Source organism: Falco punctatus, assembly GCF_963210335.1.
Source record: "Falco punctatus genome assembly, contig: scaffold_305, whole genome shotgun sequence".
Lineage (NCBI taxonomy): Eukaryota > Metazoa > Chordata > Aves > Falconiformes > Falconidae > Falco > Falco punctatus.
In genome coordinates, this window is record NW_027660233.1 from 1 (window position 1) to 16,028 (window position 16,028).

A 16,028-nucleotide genomic window follows, 5' to 3' on the forward strand; every position below is an offset into this window, starting at 1 on the left:
TCCGTCGAAGTGGGTGGGCGCCCCCACCAGCAGCGCCACCGTCACCCCACCCTGGTCCAGCGAGCAGAGGGTGGCCCCAAAATACGAACCCACCTGAGGGGGAAGGGGACACACACCGATGTCACCGCGGGGGAGGGGGGGGGGGGGGGAGGGGACGCACGCACCCCAGGGCGCCCATCCCCCACCTCCTACCTGCTCCCCCAGGAGGGTCTGCAGCGCCCGCCAGCTCCTGGTGTCCGGTGGGACCTCGAAGAGGGTGACACCCCCGATGTGGTGGTGACGAGGGGCGCCCGCGGCCACCAGGGCGCGGCCGGGGACACGCAGCGCGGCCACCGCGTAGCCTGGGGGGAGGGGGTCATTGGGGGGGTCACCATGGTCACCCACGTCTCTGGGTTGGGGTCACCTCGGTCACCCACGTCCCTGGGTTGGGGTCACCTCGGTCACCCACGTCCCCGGGTTGGGGTCACCCACATCCCCGGGTTGGGGTCACCATGGGCAACCTGGTCCCCGGGTTGGGGTCACCTCGGTCACCCACGTCCCTGGGTTGGGGTCACCACGGTCACCCACGTCCCCGGGTTGGGGTCACCCACGTCCCTGGGTTGGGGTCACCATGGGCAACCTGGTCCCCGGGTTGGGGTCACCACGGTCACCCACGTCCCCGGGTTGGGGTCACCCACGTCCCTGGGTTGGGGTCACCCACGTCCCTGGGTTGGGGTCACCATGGGCAACCTGGTCCCTGGGTTGGGGTCACCTCGGTCACCCACGTCCCTGGGTTGGGGTCACCTCGGCCACCCACGTCCCTGGGTTGGGGTCACCTCGGTCACCCACGTCCCTGGGTTGGGGTCACCTCGGCCACCCACGTCCCTGGGTTGGGGTCACCACGGTCACCCACGTCCCTGGGTTGGGGTCACCTCGGCCACCCACGTCCCTGGGTTGGGGTCACCATGGGCAACCTGGTCCCTGGGTTGGGGTCACCTTGGTCACCCATGTCCCCATCCACGGCCCCATCCCCCCACAACATCCATCCCACCACAACCAACCCCCTCCACTCTCCCCACCTGTAACCCCACCCCCCCAATCCCCTCCCCCACCCCCCCAATCCCCTCCCTCACCCCCCCAATCCCCTCCCCCACCCCCCCCTCCCCCACCTGCCCCCCTACCCAGGTACGTGTCCGTCACGTTCTCCTCCAGCGACGGGTTGGCCACGAACGTCTCGTTCTTCTCCCCCATCTCCAGCTCCACCAACCCCCCGGCCCAGTTATCGGCCCCCACCGCACCCGTCACCCACCGGCCCTGGGGAAGGGGGAGGGGGGAGGGGGGGGGGCGGGCGTGTCACGTGATGGGAGGCGGGGGGTGGGTGGGTGTGTCTTCACCGGCAGCCCCGCCCCTTGGCGCCACACCCTTTCCACTCACGTGGGCCACCTCCAGGCTCATCCCGCTGGAGCAGAGCTCCAGGTGGAACCGGTTCAGGTCGCTGGTGCCTGCAAAGGGGCAGCGGTTGGGGGGGGGGGGGGGTCGTGGTGGGGTGGGGGAGGGGAGCGGCACCCCAAAAAAAAGTCTTTTTTTTTTTTTTTTTTTTTTTTTTGGGTGGGGGGGTGGGGCGTCACCTTCGATGTCGTAGATCTTGGCCTGCAGCTCGCGGAAGAGCCCCCGCAGCTTCTCGAAGTTCTCCAGGACCTTGACGAAGCGGGCGCTGGGGCGGGAGGCGAATTGGCTCAGGTAGAGGCGCGTGTCGGGGCTGTTGAAGTTGTTGCCCACCTGCGGGCAGCGGGGGGGGGGATGGGGGGATGGGGGGAGGGGGCGTGGCTGGGAGGGGTGGCGGCCCCTCCCCCGCCCCCGCTCTTTCTTCCCCTGGACCCCCCCGGGCGGGGGTCGCGCCCCTCACCCCGATGATGTAGCGGACGATGCCGCGCTCCTCGGCCTCGCGGATGCTGCCGCGGTCCTCGTCGGTGGCGTCGCCGTCCGTGATGATGATGAGGACGCGCTTGGCCCCCGGCCGCGCCCCCAGCGCGGGGGTGAAGGTGGTCCGCCTGGGGGAGGGGCGCGGGGGCTGGGGGGTGCAGGGGGGAGGAGGAGGGGGGGGGGGAAGGGGGGGGCGGCCGTGGGGCAGCAGGGGGTGCGGTGGGGCAGGAGTGGGGAAGGTGTGGGGCAGGGGGTGTGGTGGGCAACAAGTGGGGCACAGAGGGATGCGGTGGGGCAGGAGTGGGGCAGGGGGATGCAGTGGGGCAGGTGTGGGGCAGGGGGATGCAGTGGGGCAGGTGTGGGGCAGGTGTGGGGCAGGGGGATGCAGTGGGGCAGGTGTGGGGCAGGGGGATGCAGTGGGGCAGGGGGATGCAGTGGGGCAGGGGGATGCAGTGGGGCAGGTGTGGGGCGGGGGGATGCAGTGGGGCAGGGGGATGCAGTGGGGCAGCCGTGGGGCAGGGGGATGCAGTGGGGCAGGGGGATGCAGTGGGGCAGGTGTGGGGCGGGGGGATGCAGTGGGGCAGGGGGATGCAGTGGGGTAGCCGTGGGGCAGGGGGATGCAGTGGGGCAGGGGGATGCAGTGGGGCAGCCGTGGGGCGGGGTGGGGCGGGGCGGGGGCGGGGCCACTCACGTGACGTAGGCGATGGCGGCGAAGGTGTCGGTCAGGCCGCGCATCTGCTGCAGCCGCCCCAGCAGCTCCCGGGGCCGCGGCCGCGCCGCGTAATCGCCCAGCGTGAACTGGGGCTGCACCCCGGCCGAGAACTGCACCGCCCCGAACTGCCGCGCAGCGTCACCGCGGGCACCGGGCCCGATGGCCCCTATAGATCCTATGGCCCCTATGGCCCCTATGGCCCCTATAGCCCCTATAGCCCCTATGGCCCCTATGGCCCCTATAGCCCCCTATGGCCCCTATGGCCCCTATGGCCCCTATGGCCTCTATAGCCCCCTATAGCCCCCATAGCCCCCTATGGCCCTTATGGCCCCCTATGGCCCCCTATAGCCTCTATAGCCCCTATGGCCCCTATAGCCCCTATGGCCCCTATAGCCCCTATAGCCCCCTATGGCCCCTATAGCCCCCTATGGCCCCCATAGCCCCCATGGCCCCTATGGCCCCCTATAGCCCCCTATAGCCCCTATGGCCCCTATGGCCCCTATAGCCCCTATGGCCCCTATGGCCTCTATAGCCCCCTATAGCCCCCATAGCCCCCTATGGCCCTTATGGCCCCCTATGGCCCCCTATAGCCTCTATAGCCCCTATGGCCCCTATAGCCCCTATGGCCCCTATAGCCCCTATAGCCCCCTATGGCCCCTATAGCCCCTATGGCCCCTATAGCCCCCCATAGCCCTCCCACAGCCCCCATACCCCCCCACAGCCCCCCCATACCCCCCCCATAGCCCCCAGCCCCCCCCCCCCAGCCCCCCCCAGCTCCCAAGCACCCTCCAATCCCTCCGCCCCCTACACCCGCTCCCCCCCCCCTCCCCCCCCCTCCCCCTCCCGTCCCCTCCCGCCCCCCCTCCCCCCTGTTCCCCCCGTGACCCACGCGGATGGAGGTGTTCTCCAGCTTCTCCATCACGTCCACCATGAAGTCCCGGATGGCGCCGAACTGCTCGGGGCTCATGCTGTTGGACCCATCGAAGAGGAAGACGAGGTCCACCATCCCCAGCACGCAGCCTGGCGGGAGGGGGGGAGGGACACACACACACACGTCCCTCAGCTGGGGGGGGCGGTCCGAAGGGGTGGCCCGAGGGGCCAGGCCAGGGGTTGGGTGGGTGGTGGGACAACCGTGGGGTCAACGTCAACGGGTGCCACGGGGTCAACCACTACGTTCTTCAAGGTGGGTGAGGGGGTGGGGGGGGGGGGTGGGGGGTCACCCCAGCTCTCGGGGCGAGGGGGTGGGTGGGTGGGTGGGCCACGGGGTGGGGGGCGGGGGCGGATGGAGCCCCTCACCTTGGTACCCGGGTGACAGGACCTGCCGCGTCTTCAGTTGAGGGTCCAGGAGAAGACAGAGCCCGCTGGTGTAGACGTTCCGGTCGCACTCACGGGTCAAACCGGGGCCGCAGGCCTGGGGGGGGTGGGGCAGGGGGTGGGGCACAGGGTGGGGCAGGGGGTGGGGCAGGATGTGGCCATCGAGGTCCCCTCCCGTGTGGATCCATCTCCGTAACTCACGATGGTGGTGTCACCGTCCCGGGCCAAGGCCATTCCCATGTGCGTCGAGGTACTGTTCCCTGGGGGGGGGGGGAAAGGGATGGGGGAGGGGTCGGTGGGGGGCGGACCCACCCCCCTACCACCACGCTTCACCCCCCCACCCCCAATCCCACCTTCCATCTCCACCGGCCAACACTCTCCGCTCTCCACTTGACACTGGAACAACCGTCCCCCATCCCCCGCCTGCGCCGGAGCTCCCACCACCAGCCTGTGGGGGAGGGGAGGAGGAGGGTCCTGGGGGGTCCGGGAGCCCCCGTAGCCACCAGGGCCCCCCCCCCCCCACAGCCCCCGTAGGGACCCCCGTGTCCCCTACCGTGCTCCGCTGAGCTGCAGCACCCGGTGCCCGAAGCTCCACGCGCCGCCGTGGGTCAGCACGCGGTGTGGGGCCGGGTGGACGTTGAAGGCCCTGATGTGGGGCAGCGCTATGGGGCGGGGGGGGGGGAGGGGAGTGTGGGGCGATGTGGGGCAGCCCGACTCAGCACCCACCCCCCCGGAGCGGCCTCGGCACCTGCGCACCCCACGGCGCAGCCGCCAGCGACGGGGCCCCGCTTCCTTCCCGGGGGGGGGGAGGGGGGCTGGGGGGTGGGAGCCCCTGTGGTGGTGGTGGGGGGGGGATTCCCTGCTCCCCATGGCGGGGGAGCAGCCCATTCCCATCCCCCCCCCCATGGCAGGGCACCCCATTCCCATCCCCCCCCCATTGCAGGGCACCCCATTCCCATCCCCCCCCATGGCAGGGCACTCCATTCCCATCCCCCACTGCGGGCAGGGCACCCCATTCCCATCCCCCCCCATGGCAGGGCACCCCATTCCCATCCCCCACTGTGGGCAGGGCACCCCATTCCCATCCCCCCCCCCATTGCAGGGCACCCCATTCCCATCCCCCCCCCATGGCAGGGCACCCTCCCCCCATCCCCCCCCATGGCAGGGCACCCCATTCCCATCCCCCCCCCATGGCAGGGCACCCTCCCCCCATCCCCCCCCATGGCAGGGCACCCCATTCCCATCCCCCCCCATGGCAGGGCACTCCATTCCCATCCCCCACTGCGGGCAGGGCACCCCATTCCCATCCCCCCCCATGGCAGGGCACCCCATTCCCATCCCCCACTGTGGGCAGGGCACCCCATTCCCATCCCCCCCCCCATTGCAGGGCACCCCATTCCCATCCCCCCCCCATGGCAGGGCACCCTCCCCCCATCCCCCCCCATGGCAGGGCACCCCATTCCCATCCCCCCCCCATGGCAGGGCACCCTCCCCCCATCCCCCCCCATGGCAGGGCACCCCATTCCCATCCCCCCCCATGGCAGGGCACTCCATTCCCATCCCCCCCCCCATGGCAGGGCACCCCATTCCCATCCCCCCCATTGCAGGGCACCCCATTCCCATCCCCCACTGCGGGCAGGGCACCCCATTCCCATCCCCCCCCCCCATGGCAGGTCACCCCATTCCCATCCCCCCCCCCATGGCAGGTCACCCTCCCCCCATACCAGCTACCAGGGCCCCGACGATGACACCGACGATGCCGCCGCTGCCCGCGGGCGCCATGCTGCTCGTCACCCAGCCACCCTCCCCTTCCCCTCCCCCCCCCCCCCCCCATTTCCTTCCTGCCCCACCAGCCCTGTGGGTGCCGCCCTTCCCCCACACCAGAATGGCGGGGCACCAGGACAAGATCCTCCGCGCCCTGGACGAGCTCTCGGCGGTGGAGCTGCGCCGGCTGAAGGCGGCGTTGAACCGGTTGCCGGTGGCGGCGGGTTACGGCACCATCCCCCGCGGCAGGATGGAAGGGGCCGACGCTCTGGACCTCACCGACCTGGTGGTGGGGCGTTACGGCGAGCGCTACGGCAGCCGGGTGACGGCCCAGGCGCTGCGGCACATCCAGCGGCGGGATTTGGCAGATTGGTTGGTGGGGGGCAGCGGTAAGATGATGGGGGGGGGGGGGGGGAAGGAGGGCATTGGGGGGAGGGGGGGTCGAGTGGGAGGGGGTGGGGTGGAAGGCCTCGTGCTGGGGGTTGGGCCACGGGTCATGGTGATGCTTGTGCTGAGGGTTGGTGATGCCGAAGGTTGGGATGGTCCAAGGGTTGGGACGTTCCAAGGGTTGGGACGTTCCAAGGGTTGGGATTTTCCAAGGGTTGGGACGTTCCAAGGGTTGGGATGTTCCAAGGGTTGGGACGTTCCAAGGGTTGGGACGTGCCAAGGGTTGGGACGTTCCAAGGGTTGGGACGTTCCAAGGGTTGGGATGTGCCAAGGGTTGGGATGTTCCAAGGGTTGGGACGTGCCAAGGGTTGGGACGTTCCAAGGGTTGGGATGTTCCAAGGGTTGGGACGTTCCAAGGGTTGGGACGTTCCAAGGGTTGGGACGTGCCAAGGGTTGGGATGTGCCAAGGGTTGGGACGTTCCAAGGGTTGGGATGTTCCAAGGGTTGGGACGTTCCAAGGGTTGGGACGTTCCAAGGGTTGGGACGTGCCAAGGGTTGGGACGTTCCAAGGGTTGGGATGTTCCAAGGGTTGGGACGTTCCAAGGGTTGGGACGTTCCAAGGGTTGGGACGTGCCAAGGGTTGGGATGTGCCAAGGGTTGGGACGTTCCAAGGGTTGGGATGTTCCAAGGGTTGGGATGTTCCAAGGGTTGGGACGTTCCAAGGGTTGGGACGTTCCAAGGGTTGGGATGTGCCAAGGGTTGGGACGTTCCAAGGGTTGGGATGTTCCAAGGGTTGGGATGTTCCAAGGGTTGGGACGTTCCAAGGGTTGGGACGTTCCAAGGGTTGGGATGTGCCAAGGGTTGGGATGTGCCAAGGGTTGGGATGTGCCAAGGGTTGGGACGTTCCAAGGGTTGGGATGTGCCAAGGGTTGGGATGTGCCAAGGGTTGGGACGTTCCAAGGGTTGGGACGTTCCAAGGGTTGGGATGTTCCAAGGGTTGGGATGTGCCAAGGGTTGGGATGTGCCAAGGGTTGGGACGTTCCAAGGGTTGGGACGTTCCAAGGGTTGGGATGTGCCAAGGGTTGGGATGTGCCAAGGGTTGGGACCTTCCAAGTGTTGGGACCTTCCAAGGGTTGGGACGTTCCAAGGGTTGGGACGTTCCAAGGGTTGGGATGTTCCACGTGTCGCATTGCCATGGGAAGCGCGGCACCGGCACCGGCGCTTCAGCTGAACCGCCCCCGCCAGGGGGGAGTCAGCGGTGCAGGAGGACCTCACCCCCCTCATCTCCCCCTTCACAGCCCCACACGTCACCTGTGACCACGATGACCTCACCGATGACGTCACCGCCCCGCCATCACCAGCCGAACGCTTCGTGGCTCGTCACCGCGTCGCCCTGATCCAGCGGGTGCGGGGTGTGCCGGCGCTGCTGGACCGGCTGGAAGCCGGGGGGGTGCTGACTGCCGAGGAGGTGGCCACGGTGGCCGCCGGCCCCACGTCGCAGGAGCAGATGAGGCGGCTCCTGGCCACCGCGCCGGCATGGGGGCGCCGAGGCCACCGACAGTTCCTGCAGGCCATGCGCTGCCTGCACCCCTGCCTGATGGAGGAGCTGGGGGGGGGCGACCACTCCCCCGAGGGCGAGTGAACGGCGGGGGCAGGGGTGCTGCCCCCCACCCCACCGCCCCCTCCATTGGTTCCTTGGCCCTCCCTGAACATCTACGGGACCCCCTTGACCCTTAAAGCCTTCAGCAGCTTCTTGGGGCCTTCAGAAGCTTTGAAGGCCTCAAAAGATTTGAAGGCCCCCAAAAAGATTCTGAAGGACCACAAAAATCTCCTGAAGGCCTCAAAAAAGATTCTGAAGGCCTCAAGCAGCTTCTGAAGGTGCCCAAAAATCTCCTAAATGCCTCAAGAAGCTTCTGAAGGCCTCAAATAGCTCCTGAAGGACTCCAAAAATTTTCTGAAGGCCCCCCAAAATCTTGTGAGGGCCTCAGGAAGCTTCTGAAGGTGCCCAAAAGTTTTCTGAAGACCTCAAGAAGCTTTGAAGGCCTCAAAAGATTTGAAGGCCCCCAAAAAGATTCTGAAGGACCACAAAAATCTCCTGAAGGCCTCAAAAAAGATTCTGAAGGCCTCAAGCAGCTTCTGAAGGCCCCAAAAATCTCCTAAAGGCCTCAAGAAACTTCGGAAGGCCTCAAATAGCTCCTGAAGGACTCCAAAAATTTTCTGAAGGCCCCAAAAATCTTGTGAAGGCTTCGGGAAGCTTCTGAAGGTGCACAAAAATCTTCTGAAACCTCAGGAAGATTCTGAAGGCCTCAAGAAGCTTCAGAAGGCCTCAAGAATCTTTGAAGGCCCAAAAAAGCTTCTGAAGGCCTCAAGCAGCTTCTGAAGGCCCCAAAAATCTCCTAAAGGCCTCAAGAAACTTCTGAAGGCCTCAAATAGCTCCTGAAGGACTCCAAAAATTTTCTGAAGGCCCCCAAAAATCTTGTGAAGGCTTCGGGAAGCTTCTGAAGGTGCACAAAAATCTTCTGAAACCTCAGGAAGATTCTGAAGGCCTCAAGAAGCTTCAGAAGGCCTCAAGAATCTTTGAAGGCCCAAAAAAGCTTCTGAAGGCCTCAAGAAACTTCTGAAGGCCTCAAATAGCTCTGAAGGACTCTAAAAATTTTATGAAGGCCCCCCAAAATCTTGTGAAGGCCTCGGGAAGCTTCTGAAGGTGCCCCAAAATCTTATGAAACCTCAAGAAGATTCTGAAGGCCTCAAGAAGCTTTGAAGGCCCCAAAAAGCTTCTGAAGGCCTCAAACAGCTTCTGAAGGCCCCAAAAATCTCCCAAAGGCCTCAAGAAACTTCTGAAGGCCTCAAATAGCTCCTGAAGGACTCCAAAAATTTTCTGAAGGCCCCCAAAAATCTTGTGAAGGCTTCGGGAAGCTTCTGAAGGTGCACAAAAATCTTCTGAAACCTCAGGAAGATTCTGAAGGCCTCAAGAAGCTTCAGAAGGCCTCAAGAATCTTTGAAGGCCCAAAAAAGCTTCTGAAGGCCTCAAGAAACTTCTGAAGGCCTCAAATAGCTCTGAAGGACTCTAAAAATTTTATGAAGGCCCCCCAAAATCTTGTGAAGGCCTCGGGAAGCTTCTGAAGGTGCCCCAAAATCTTATGAAACCTCAAGAAGATTCTGAAGGCCTCAAGAAGCTTTGAAGGCCCCAAAAAGCTTCTGAAGGCCTCAAACAGCTTCTGAAGGCCCCAAAAATCTCCCAAAGGCCTCAAGAAACTTCTGAAGGCCTCAAATAGCTCCTGAAGGACTCCAAAAATTTTCTGAAGGCCCCCCAAAATCTTGTGAAGGCCTCGGGAACCTTCTGAAGGTGCCCAAAATTTTTCTGAAGGCCTCAAGGAGGTTGTGAAGGCCCTTGGAAGCATTTTCCATCATGAGGAGCGTCGAGGACCAGGGCGTAATACTAAGCCCCTGGATGGGAGAAAGAAGCCAACCACCCCGTGCTTTTTAAATATTTTTTAATATTTTTTAATATTTTTTTTTTCATATTTATTTTATTATTATTATTTTTAATTATTATTTGTTTTTATTTTTATTTTTAATTAAAAAAAGATCTGGAACTCTTGCCGCGACAGCCAACTGCCGCCTTTCTGGAACGTTCTCCAGAAGGTCCCCACCGAGCAGCCACTGTTCCCCCAGGGCTGATGAAGCCCCTTCCCCCTTCGGTGCCCCCCACAGCGGCGGTGCGGGGTGGGGGAGGGGTGTGGGTGCCCGGGTCCACTGAGGACACTCGGGGGGCACCGAAGCGTCTCGTGGGGGCTGGGCCGGGTGTGTGGGGCCCCTCCCCCCCCCGGCAGGGGCGGGAGGGTATTTAGGGGGCGGCTGTGGGGCGGGGTGGGGGGCGCGGGGGGATGGAGCAGGCGGCGGCAGTGGACCCCTGGGACCTGGGGGTCATCGGGGCGTACTTCCTCCTCGTGCTCGCCGTGGGGCTCTGGGTAGGGTCGACGCGCCCCCCCACCTCCCCAGACCCATAAATGACCCCCCTGGACCCCTAACTGCACCCCAGACCCCTAACTGACCCCCCCGACCCCTAACTACCCCCCCCAGACCCTTAACTGCCCCCCCGGACACCAACTGCCTCCCCAGACCCATAACTGACCCCCCAGACCCCTAACTGCCCCCCCCCACCCCTAACTGCCCCCCCGGACACCAACTGCCTCCCCAGACCCATAAGTGACCCCCCCAGACCCCTAACTACCCCCCCAGACACCTAACTGCCCCCCCCAGACCCCTAACTGCCCCCCCCGGACCCCTAACTGCCCCCCCAGACACCAACTGCCTCCCCAGACCCATAAGTGACCCTCCCCGACCCCTAACTTCCCCCCAAGAACCCTAACTGCCTCCCCCAGACCCCTAACTGCCCCCCGGACCCCTAACTGCCCCCCAGACCCCTAACTGCCCCCCCCGACCCATAACTGCCCTCCCCAGACCCCTAACTGCCCCCCCCGACCCCTAACTGCCCCCCAGACCCCTAACTGCCCCCCCCGACCCCTAACTGCCTCCCCCAGACCCCTAACTGCCCCCCGGACCCCTAACTGCCCCCCCAGACCCCTAACTGCCCCCCAGACCCCTAACTTCCCCCCAACCCCTAACTGCCCTCCCCAGACCCCTAACTTCCCCCCGACCCATAACTGCCCCCCCAGACCCCTAACTGCCCACCCCCGACCCATAACTGCCCCCCCCGACCCCTAACTGCCCCCCCCGACCCCTAACTGCCCTCCCCAGACCCCTAACTGCCCCCCCAGACCCCTAACTGCCCCCCCCAGACCCATAACTGCCCCCCCACGGACCTAGATGCCCATATGCCCACCATGGGGCACCCCCTCCCCCCACCCCCCCCCCCCGACCTCCCCCCCCCCTTGCTGCCCCCCCCAGCACCCCCCATCCACCTCGGGATACCCCACAGTTCCCTGCCCCTCCCCCCCCCCCCCCCGTTGTTTTTTTGACCCCCCTGACCCCAGAGAGGGGTTAATTATTACCCACAATGCCCTGGGCTGGTAATGAGGCCCAATTAATCAGGGTCAGCTGGGAGCAGAAGGTTAATGAGTGACTGGGAGTGCTGGGTGCACTGGTGGTCCCCATACTGGGAGCACTGGTGGCCTCTATGCTGGGAGGATGTGGCACACTGGTGGCCCCATACTGGGAGCACTGAGTATACTGGTGGTCCCGTACTGGGAGTACTGGTGGACCCTTATTGGGAGCACTGGTGGCCCCGTACTGGGCACACTGGTGTCTCCTATACTGGGAGGCCTGGGAGTGTAGGTTGCTCTTATACTGGGTGTACTGGAGACTCCTATACTGGGAGCACTGGGGGCCTCTATGCTGGGAAGATGTGGCACACTGGTGGCACCATACTGGGAGCACTGAGTATACTGGTGGTCCCGTACTGGGAGTACTGGTGGACCCTTATTGGGAGCACTGGTGGCCCCGTACTGGGCACACTGGTGTCTCTTATACTGGGAAGCCTGGGAGTATAGGTTGCTCTTATACTGGGTGTACTGGAGACTCCTATACTGGGAGCCCCATACTGGGAGCACTGGTGGCCTCTATGCTGGGAAGATGTGGCACACTGGTGGCCCCATACTGGGCGCATCAGGGGGCCCCCCATACTGGGAGCACTGAGTATACTGGTGGCCAGTACTGGGAGCCCCGGTGGGCCCGTACTGGGAGCACTGGTGTGTCCCCCAGTCCCTGCGCCGCGGGAACCGCAGCACCATCAGCGGATACTTCCTGGCCGGACGGAGCATGGCCTGGGGGCCTGTGAGTGGGGGGCGGGGAGGGGGGGGGGGAGGGGACACGGGGGGGGGGGGGTGGGGCATAGTGGGGGGTCTGGGGGTGGGGGATACCCAGAGGGCAGGAGGGGAACGGGGGGGGAACAGGGGGGGGGATGGGGGGGGCACGTGGGAGAACACAGGGGGAACGTGGGGGGACACGGGGGACACAGGGACATGGGGGGCACGTGGGGGAACACAGGGATGTGGGGGGATGTGGGGGGGACATGGGGGGACACAGGGGGACATGGGGGGACATGGGGGACACAGGGACATGGGGGGCACGTGGGAGAACACAGGGGGACACGGGGGGGACACGGGGGGACACGGGGGGACACGGGGATGTGGGGGGATGTGGGGGGACATGGGGGACACAGGGACATGGGGGGCACGTGGGGGAACACAGGGACGTGGGGGGATGTGGGGGGACATGGGGGGACACAGGGGGACATGGGGGGGACGTGGGGGAACACAGGGGGACGTGGGGGGACACGGGGGGACGTGGGGGACACAGGGGGACACGGGGAGGTGGGGGGACATGGGGGACACGGGGGGACACAGGGGGATGTGGGGGACACAGGGGGATGTGGGGGGATGTGGGGGGACACGGGGGGACACAGGGGGATGTGGGGGGGACACGGGGACATGGGGGACACAGGGGACACAGGGGGACATGGGGGGGCACGTGGGAGAACACAGGGGACGTGGGGGGACGTGGGGGGACACGGGGGGGTCAGGGAGACCTAGGGGTCGCGGGAAGGTCACGCGGGGTCACCCGGGGCAGGTGGGGGCGTCCCTGTTCGCCAGCAACATCGGCTCGGGGCACTTCGTGGGGCTGGCGGGGACGGGCGCGGGCCGGCGGCATCGCCGTGGGGGGCTTCGAGTGGAGCGTGAGTGCCCCGCGCCCACGGCCCCCACGGCCCCTATAGCCCCCTATAGCCCCCTATAGCCCCCCATAGCCCCGTACAGCGCCCCTATAGCCCCCCATAGACCCCCTATAGCCCCCACGGCCCCCTATAGCCCCGTACAGCACCCTATAGCCCCCTATAGACCCCCATAGCCCCCCCGGCCCCCTATAGCCCCCCTATAGCCCCCCCTATAGCCTCCTATAGCCCCGTACAGCACCCTATAGCCCCCTATAGCCCCCTATAGCCCCCCATAGCCCCGTACAGCACCCTATAGCCCCCCATAGACCCCTATAGCCCCCACGGCCCCCTATAGCCCCGTACAGCACCCTATAGCCCCCTATAGACCCCCATAGCCCCCCCGGCCCCCTATAGCCCCGTACAGCACCCTATAGCCCCCTATAGACCCCCATAGCCCCCCCGGCCCCCTATAGCCCCCCTATAGCCCCCCCCTATAGCCTCCTATAGCCCCGGACAGTGCCCTATAGCCCCCTATAGCCCCCCATAGCCCCGTACAGCGCCCTATAGCCCCCCATAGACCCCTATAGCCCCCACGGCCCCTATAGCCCCCATAGCCCCCCCGGCCCCCTATAGCCCCCCCTATAGCCCCCCCTATAGCCTCCTATAGCCCCGGACAGCGCCCTATAGCCCCCTATAGCCCACACCGGCCCCCCTATAGTCCCTGTAGCCCTGGACAGCCCCCTATAGCCCCCTATAGCCCTGGAAAGTCCCCCCATAGCCCCCTATAGCCCCCTATAGCCCACACAGCCCCCTATGGCCCCCTATAGCCCTGGAAAGTCCCCTATAGCCCCCTATAGCCCACACAGCCCCCTATGGCTCCCTATAGCCCTGGACAGCCCCTATAGCCCCCCCCCCCCAGCCCCCTATAGCCCCCATAGCCCCCCCCAGCCCCTTATTATCCCTCCGGGCTCCTAATTACACCCACCACTATCCCCACCCCTGGCCCCACCCCTTGCCCCTCCCCTGGCCCCGCCCTGACCCCCCCCCGGCCCCGCCCCCAGGGCATGTTCATCGTGCTGCTGCTGGGCTGGGTCTTCGTCCCCATCTACCTGCGGGCGGGGGGTGAGTGTGGGGGCGGGGCCGGGGGGGCGGGGGCCGGGGGGAGGTGGGGGCTGGGTCCCCTTGCGGGGGCTGCTGTGGGGAGGGGGGGGGTCCCCTCTCATGGATGGGTGTCCCTATCGCGACGCGGGGGTCCCCTATCACGGATGGGGAGGTCCCCTATCGCAGACAGGGTGTCCCTATCGCGACGCGGGGGGTCCCTATCACGGATTGGGGAGGTCCCCTATCGCAGACAGGGTGTCCCTATCGCGACGCGGGGGTCCCTATCACGAATTGGGGGATCCCCTATCGCAGACAGGGTGTCTCTATCGCGACGCGGGGGGTCCCTAATCACGGATTGGGGGGTCCCCCTATCGCAGACAGGGTGTCCCTATCGCGACGCGGGGGTCCCTATCACAGATGGGGGAGGTCCCCTATCGCAGACAGGGTGTCCCTATCGCGACACGGGGGTCCCTATCACGGATGGGGGGGTCCCCTATCGCAGACAGGGTGTCCCTATTCGTGACGCGGGGGTCCCTATCACGGATGGGGGGGTCCCCTATCGCAGACAGGGTGTCCCTATCACTATGGGGGGGGTCGCTACCGTGGATGGGGGGGTCCCCCTGTCGCGGCTGGGGGGTCCCTATCGCAGCTGGGGGGGTCCCCTATCGCGACGGGGCTCCCGCAGGTGGCGACGATGCCCGAGTACCTGAGGAAGCGCTTTGGGGGGGGCCGCATCCAGCTGTACCTGGCGCTGCTCTCGCTGGGGCTGTACATCGCCACCAAGATCTCGTAGGGGAGGGGGGCTCTGTGGGGGGGGGCGACACTCTATAGGGGCGGGGGGACGCGATGGGGGGAGGGGACACTCTATAGGGGCGGGGGGAGGCGATGGGGGAGGGGGACACTCTATAGGGGTTGGGGGTCCTTTGGGGGGGCTGCTATGGGGGTTTTGGGGGTCTCCCTGTGGGAAGCACAGGGTGCCTGTGGGGCTGGGGGTCCCTGTGGGAGTGGGGGTCCCTGTGGGGACAGAGACCCCCTGTGGGGCTGGGATCGCCGTGGGGCTGGGGTCGCCGTGGGGGTGGAGACCCCCTGTGGGTCTGGGGTCGTGGTGGGGCTGGGGTCCCTGTGGGACTGGGGTCCCTGTTGGGGATGGAGACCCCCTGTGGGGCTGGGGGTCACCATGGGGCTGGGGGTCCCTATAGGGATGGAGACCCCCTGTGGGGCGGGGGCCGCGGTGGGGCAGGGGTCGCTGCGGGTCTGGGGTCACCATGGGGCCTGGAGGTCCCTGTGGGGGTGAAGACCCCCTGTGGGGCTGGGGTCGCGGTGGGGCTGGGGCCCGCGGTGGGTCTGGGGTCCCTGTGGGGCCTGGGGGTCCCTGGAGACCCCTTGTGGGGCTGGGGGTCGCGATGGGTCTGGGGCCGCAGTGGGTCTGGGGTCGCGGTGGGGTGGGGGTCCCCGTGGGTCTGGGGCCATGGTGGGTCTGGGGTCGCGGTGGGGCGGGGGCCGCGGTGCGTCTGGGGTCCCCATGGGTCTGGGGGCCGCAGTGGGGGCGGGGCCGCGACGGGGCGGGGTCGCGACGGGGCGGGGGCCGCGGTGGGGCGGGGTCACGGTGGGTCTGGGGTCCCCGTGGGTCTGGGTCGCAGTGGGTCTGGGGTCGCGGTGGGGCGAGGCCGTGGTGGGGCGGGGCCGCGGTGGGGCGGGGTCGCGGTGGGTCTGGGGTCGCGGTGGGGCGGGGTTCACGGTGGGGTCTGGGGCCGCAGTGGGGCGGGGGCCGCGACGGGGCGGGGGTCGCGACGGGGCGGGGGTCGCGGTGGGGCGGGGGTCACGGTGGGTCTGGGGTCGCGGTGGGTCTGGGGTCGCGGTGGGTCTGGGGTCGTGGTGGGGCGGGGCGGGGGCCGCGGTGGGGCGGGGGCCACGACGTGCCGTGCCGCAGGTGGACATGTACTCGGTGGGCCATCTTCATCCGCGAGGCGCTGGGGCCTGGGACCTGTACGCGGCCGTGGGGGACGCTGCTGGCTGTCACCGCCCTCTACACCGTCACCGGTGGGCGGGGCCGGGAGGGGGCGGGGCCGGGAGGGGGCGGGGCCTGGACGGGTGGAGCCGGGCGGGGCCACGGGGGCTCCCGTGCCCAGTGGGGGGGTGGTGGCAGAAGACCGGCAGTGGCTTCAGTGGGCGGGG

The 16,028-nt window shown here is 66.6% G+C and overlaps 3 protein-coding genes across 7 annotated transcripts; 2 read left to right on the forward strand and 1 right to left on the reverse strand.

The window, feature by feature from the left end:
• Nucleotides 1-3: 3 nt before the first annotated feature.
• On the reverse strand, nucleotides 4-5,750 carry LOC308057507 (integrin alpha-L-like; the record flags this gene model as incomplete). The annotated part of the gene is made up of 13 exons (XM_080411590.1): nucleotides 5,653-5,750; nucleotides 4,482-4,590; nucleotides 4,282-4,376; nucleotides 4,130-4,188; nucleotides 3,911-4,025; nucleotides 3,504-3,634; nucleotides 2,594-2,739; nucleotides 1,886-2,030; nucleotides 1,608-1,758; nucleotides 1,414-1,481; nucleotides 1,161-1,293; nucleotides 193-341; nucleotides 4-93 (listed from the first exon to the last, which is right to left on the reverse strand). Coding segments are annotated over exons 1-13 (1,449 nt in total), but the record flags the coding sequence as incomplete, so codon positions are not given.
• A 24-nt stretch (nucleotides 5,751-5,774) lies between these two features.
• Nucleotides 5,775-9,067, forward strand: LOC308057506 (apoptosis-associated speck-like protein containing a CARD). 5 transcript variants are annotated; one of them, XM_080411588.1, is made up of 4 exons: nucleotides 5,775-6,081; nucleotides 7,378-7,957; nucleotides 8,343-8,783; nucleotides 8,923-9,067. In XM_080411588.1, the coding sequence occupies exons 1-2, from the start codon at nucleotides 5,814-5,816 to the stop codon at nucleotides 7,719-7,721; spliced, it is 612 nt and encodes a 203-aa protein (XP_080267714.1). In that variant the 5' UTR covers nucleotides 5,775-5,813; the 3' UTR covers nucleotides 7,722-7,957; nucleotides 8,343-8,783; nucleotides 8,923-9,067. The 5 variants fall into 5 exon arrangements, 3 of the variants coding, with proteins under 3 accessions (XP_080267714.1, XP_080267715.1, XP_080267713.1); XM_080411589.1 differs by having other exon boundaries at nucleotides 8,343-8,682; nucleotides 8,883-9,067; XM_080411587.1 differs by having other exon boundaries at nucleotides 8,343-9,067.
• Nucleotides 9,068-11,066: 1,999 nt separating this feature from the next.
• Nucleotides 11,067-15,913, forward strand: LOC308057503 (sodium/glucose cotransporter 1-like; the record flags this gene model as incomplete). The annotated part of the gene is made up of 5 exons (XM_080411586.1): nucleotides 11,067-11,875; nucleotides 12,671-12,776; nucleotides 13,814-13,872; nucleotides 14,538-14,642; nucleotides 15,784-15,913. Coding segments are annotated over exons 1-5 (612 nt in total), but the record flags the coding sequence as incomplete, so codon positions are not given.
• Between the last annotated feature and the right edge of the window lie 115 nt (nucleotides 15,914-16,028).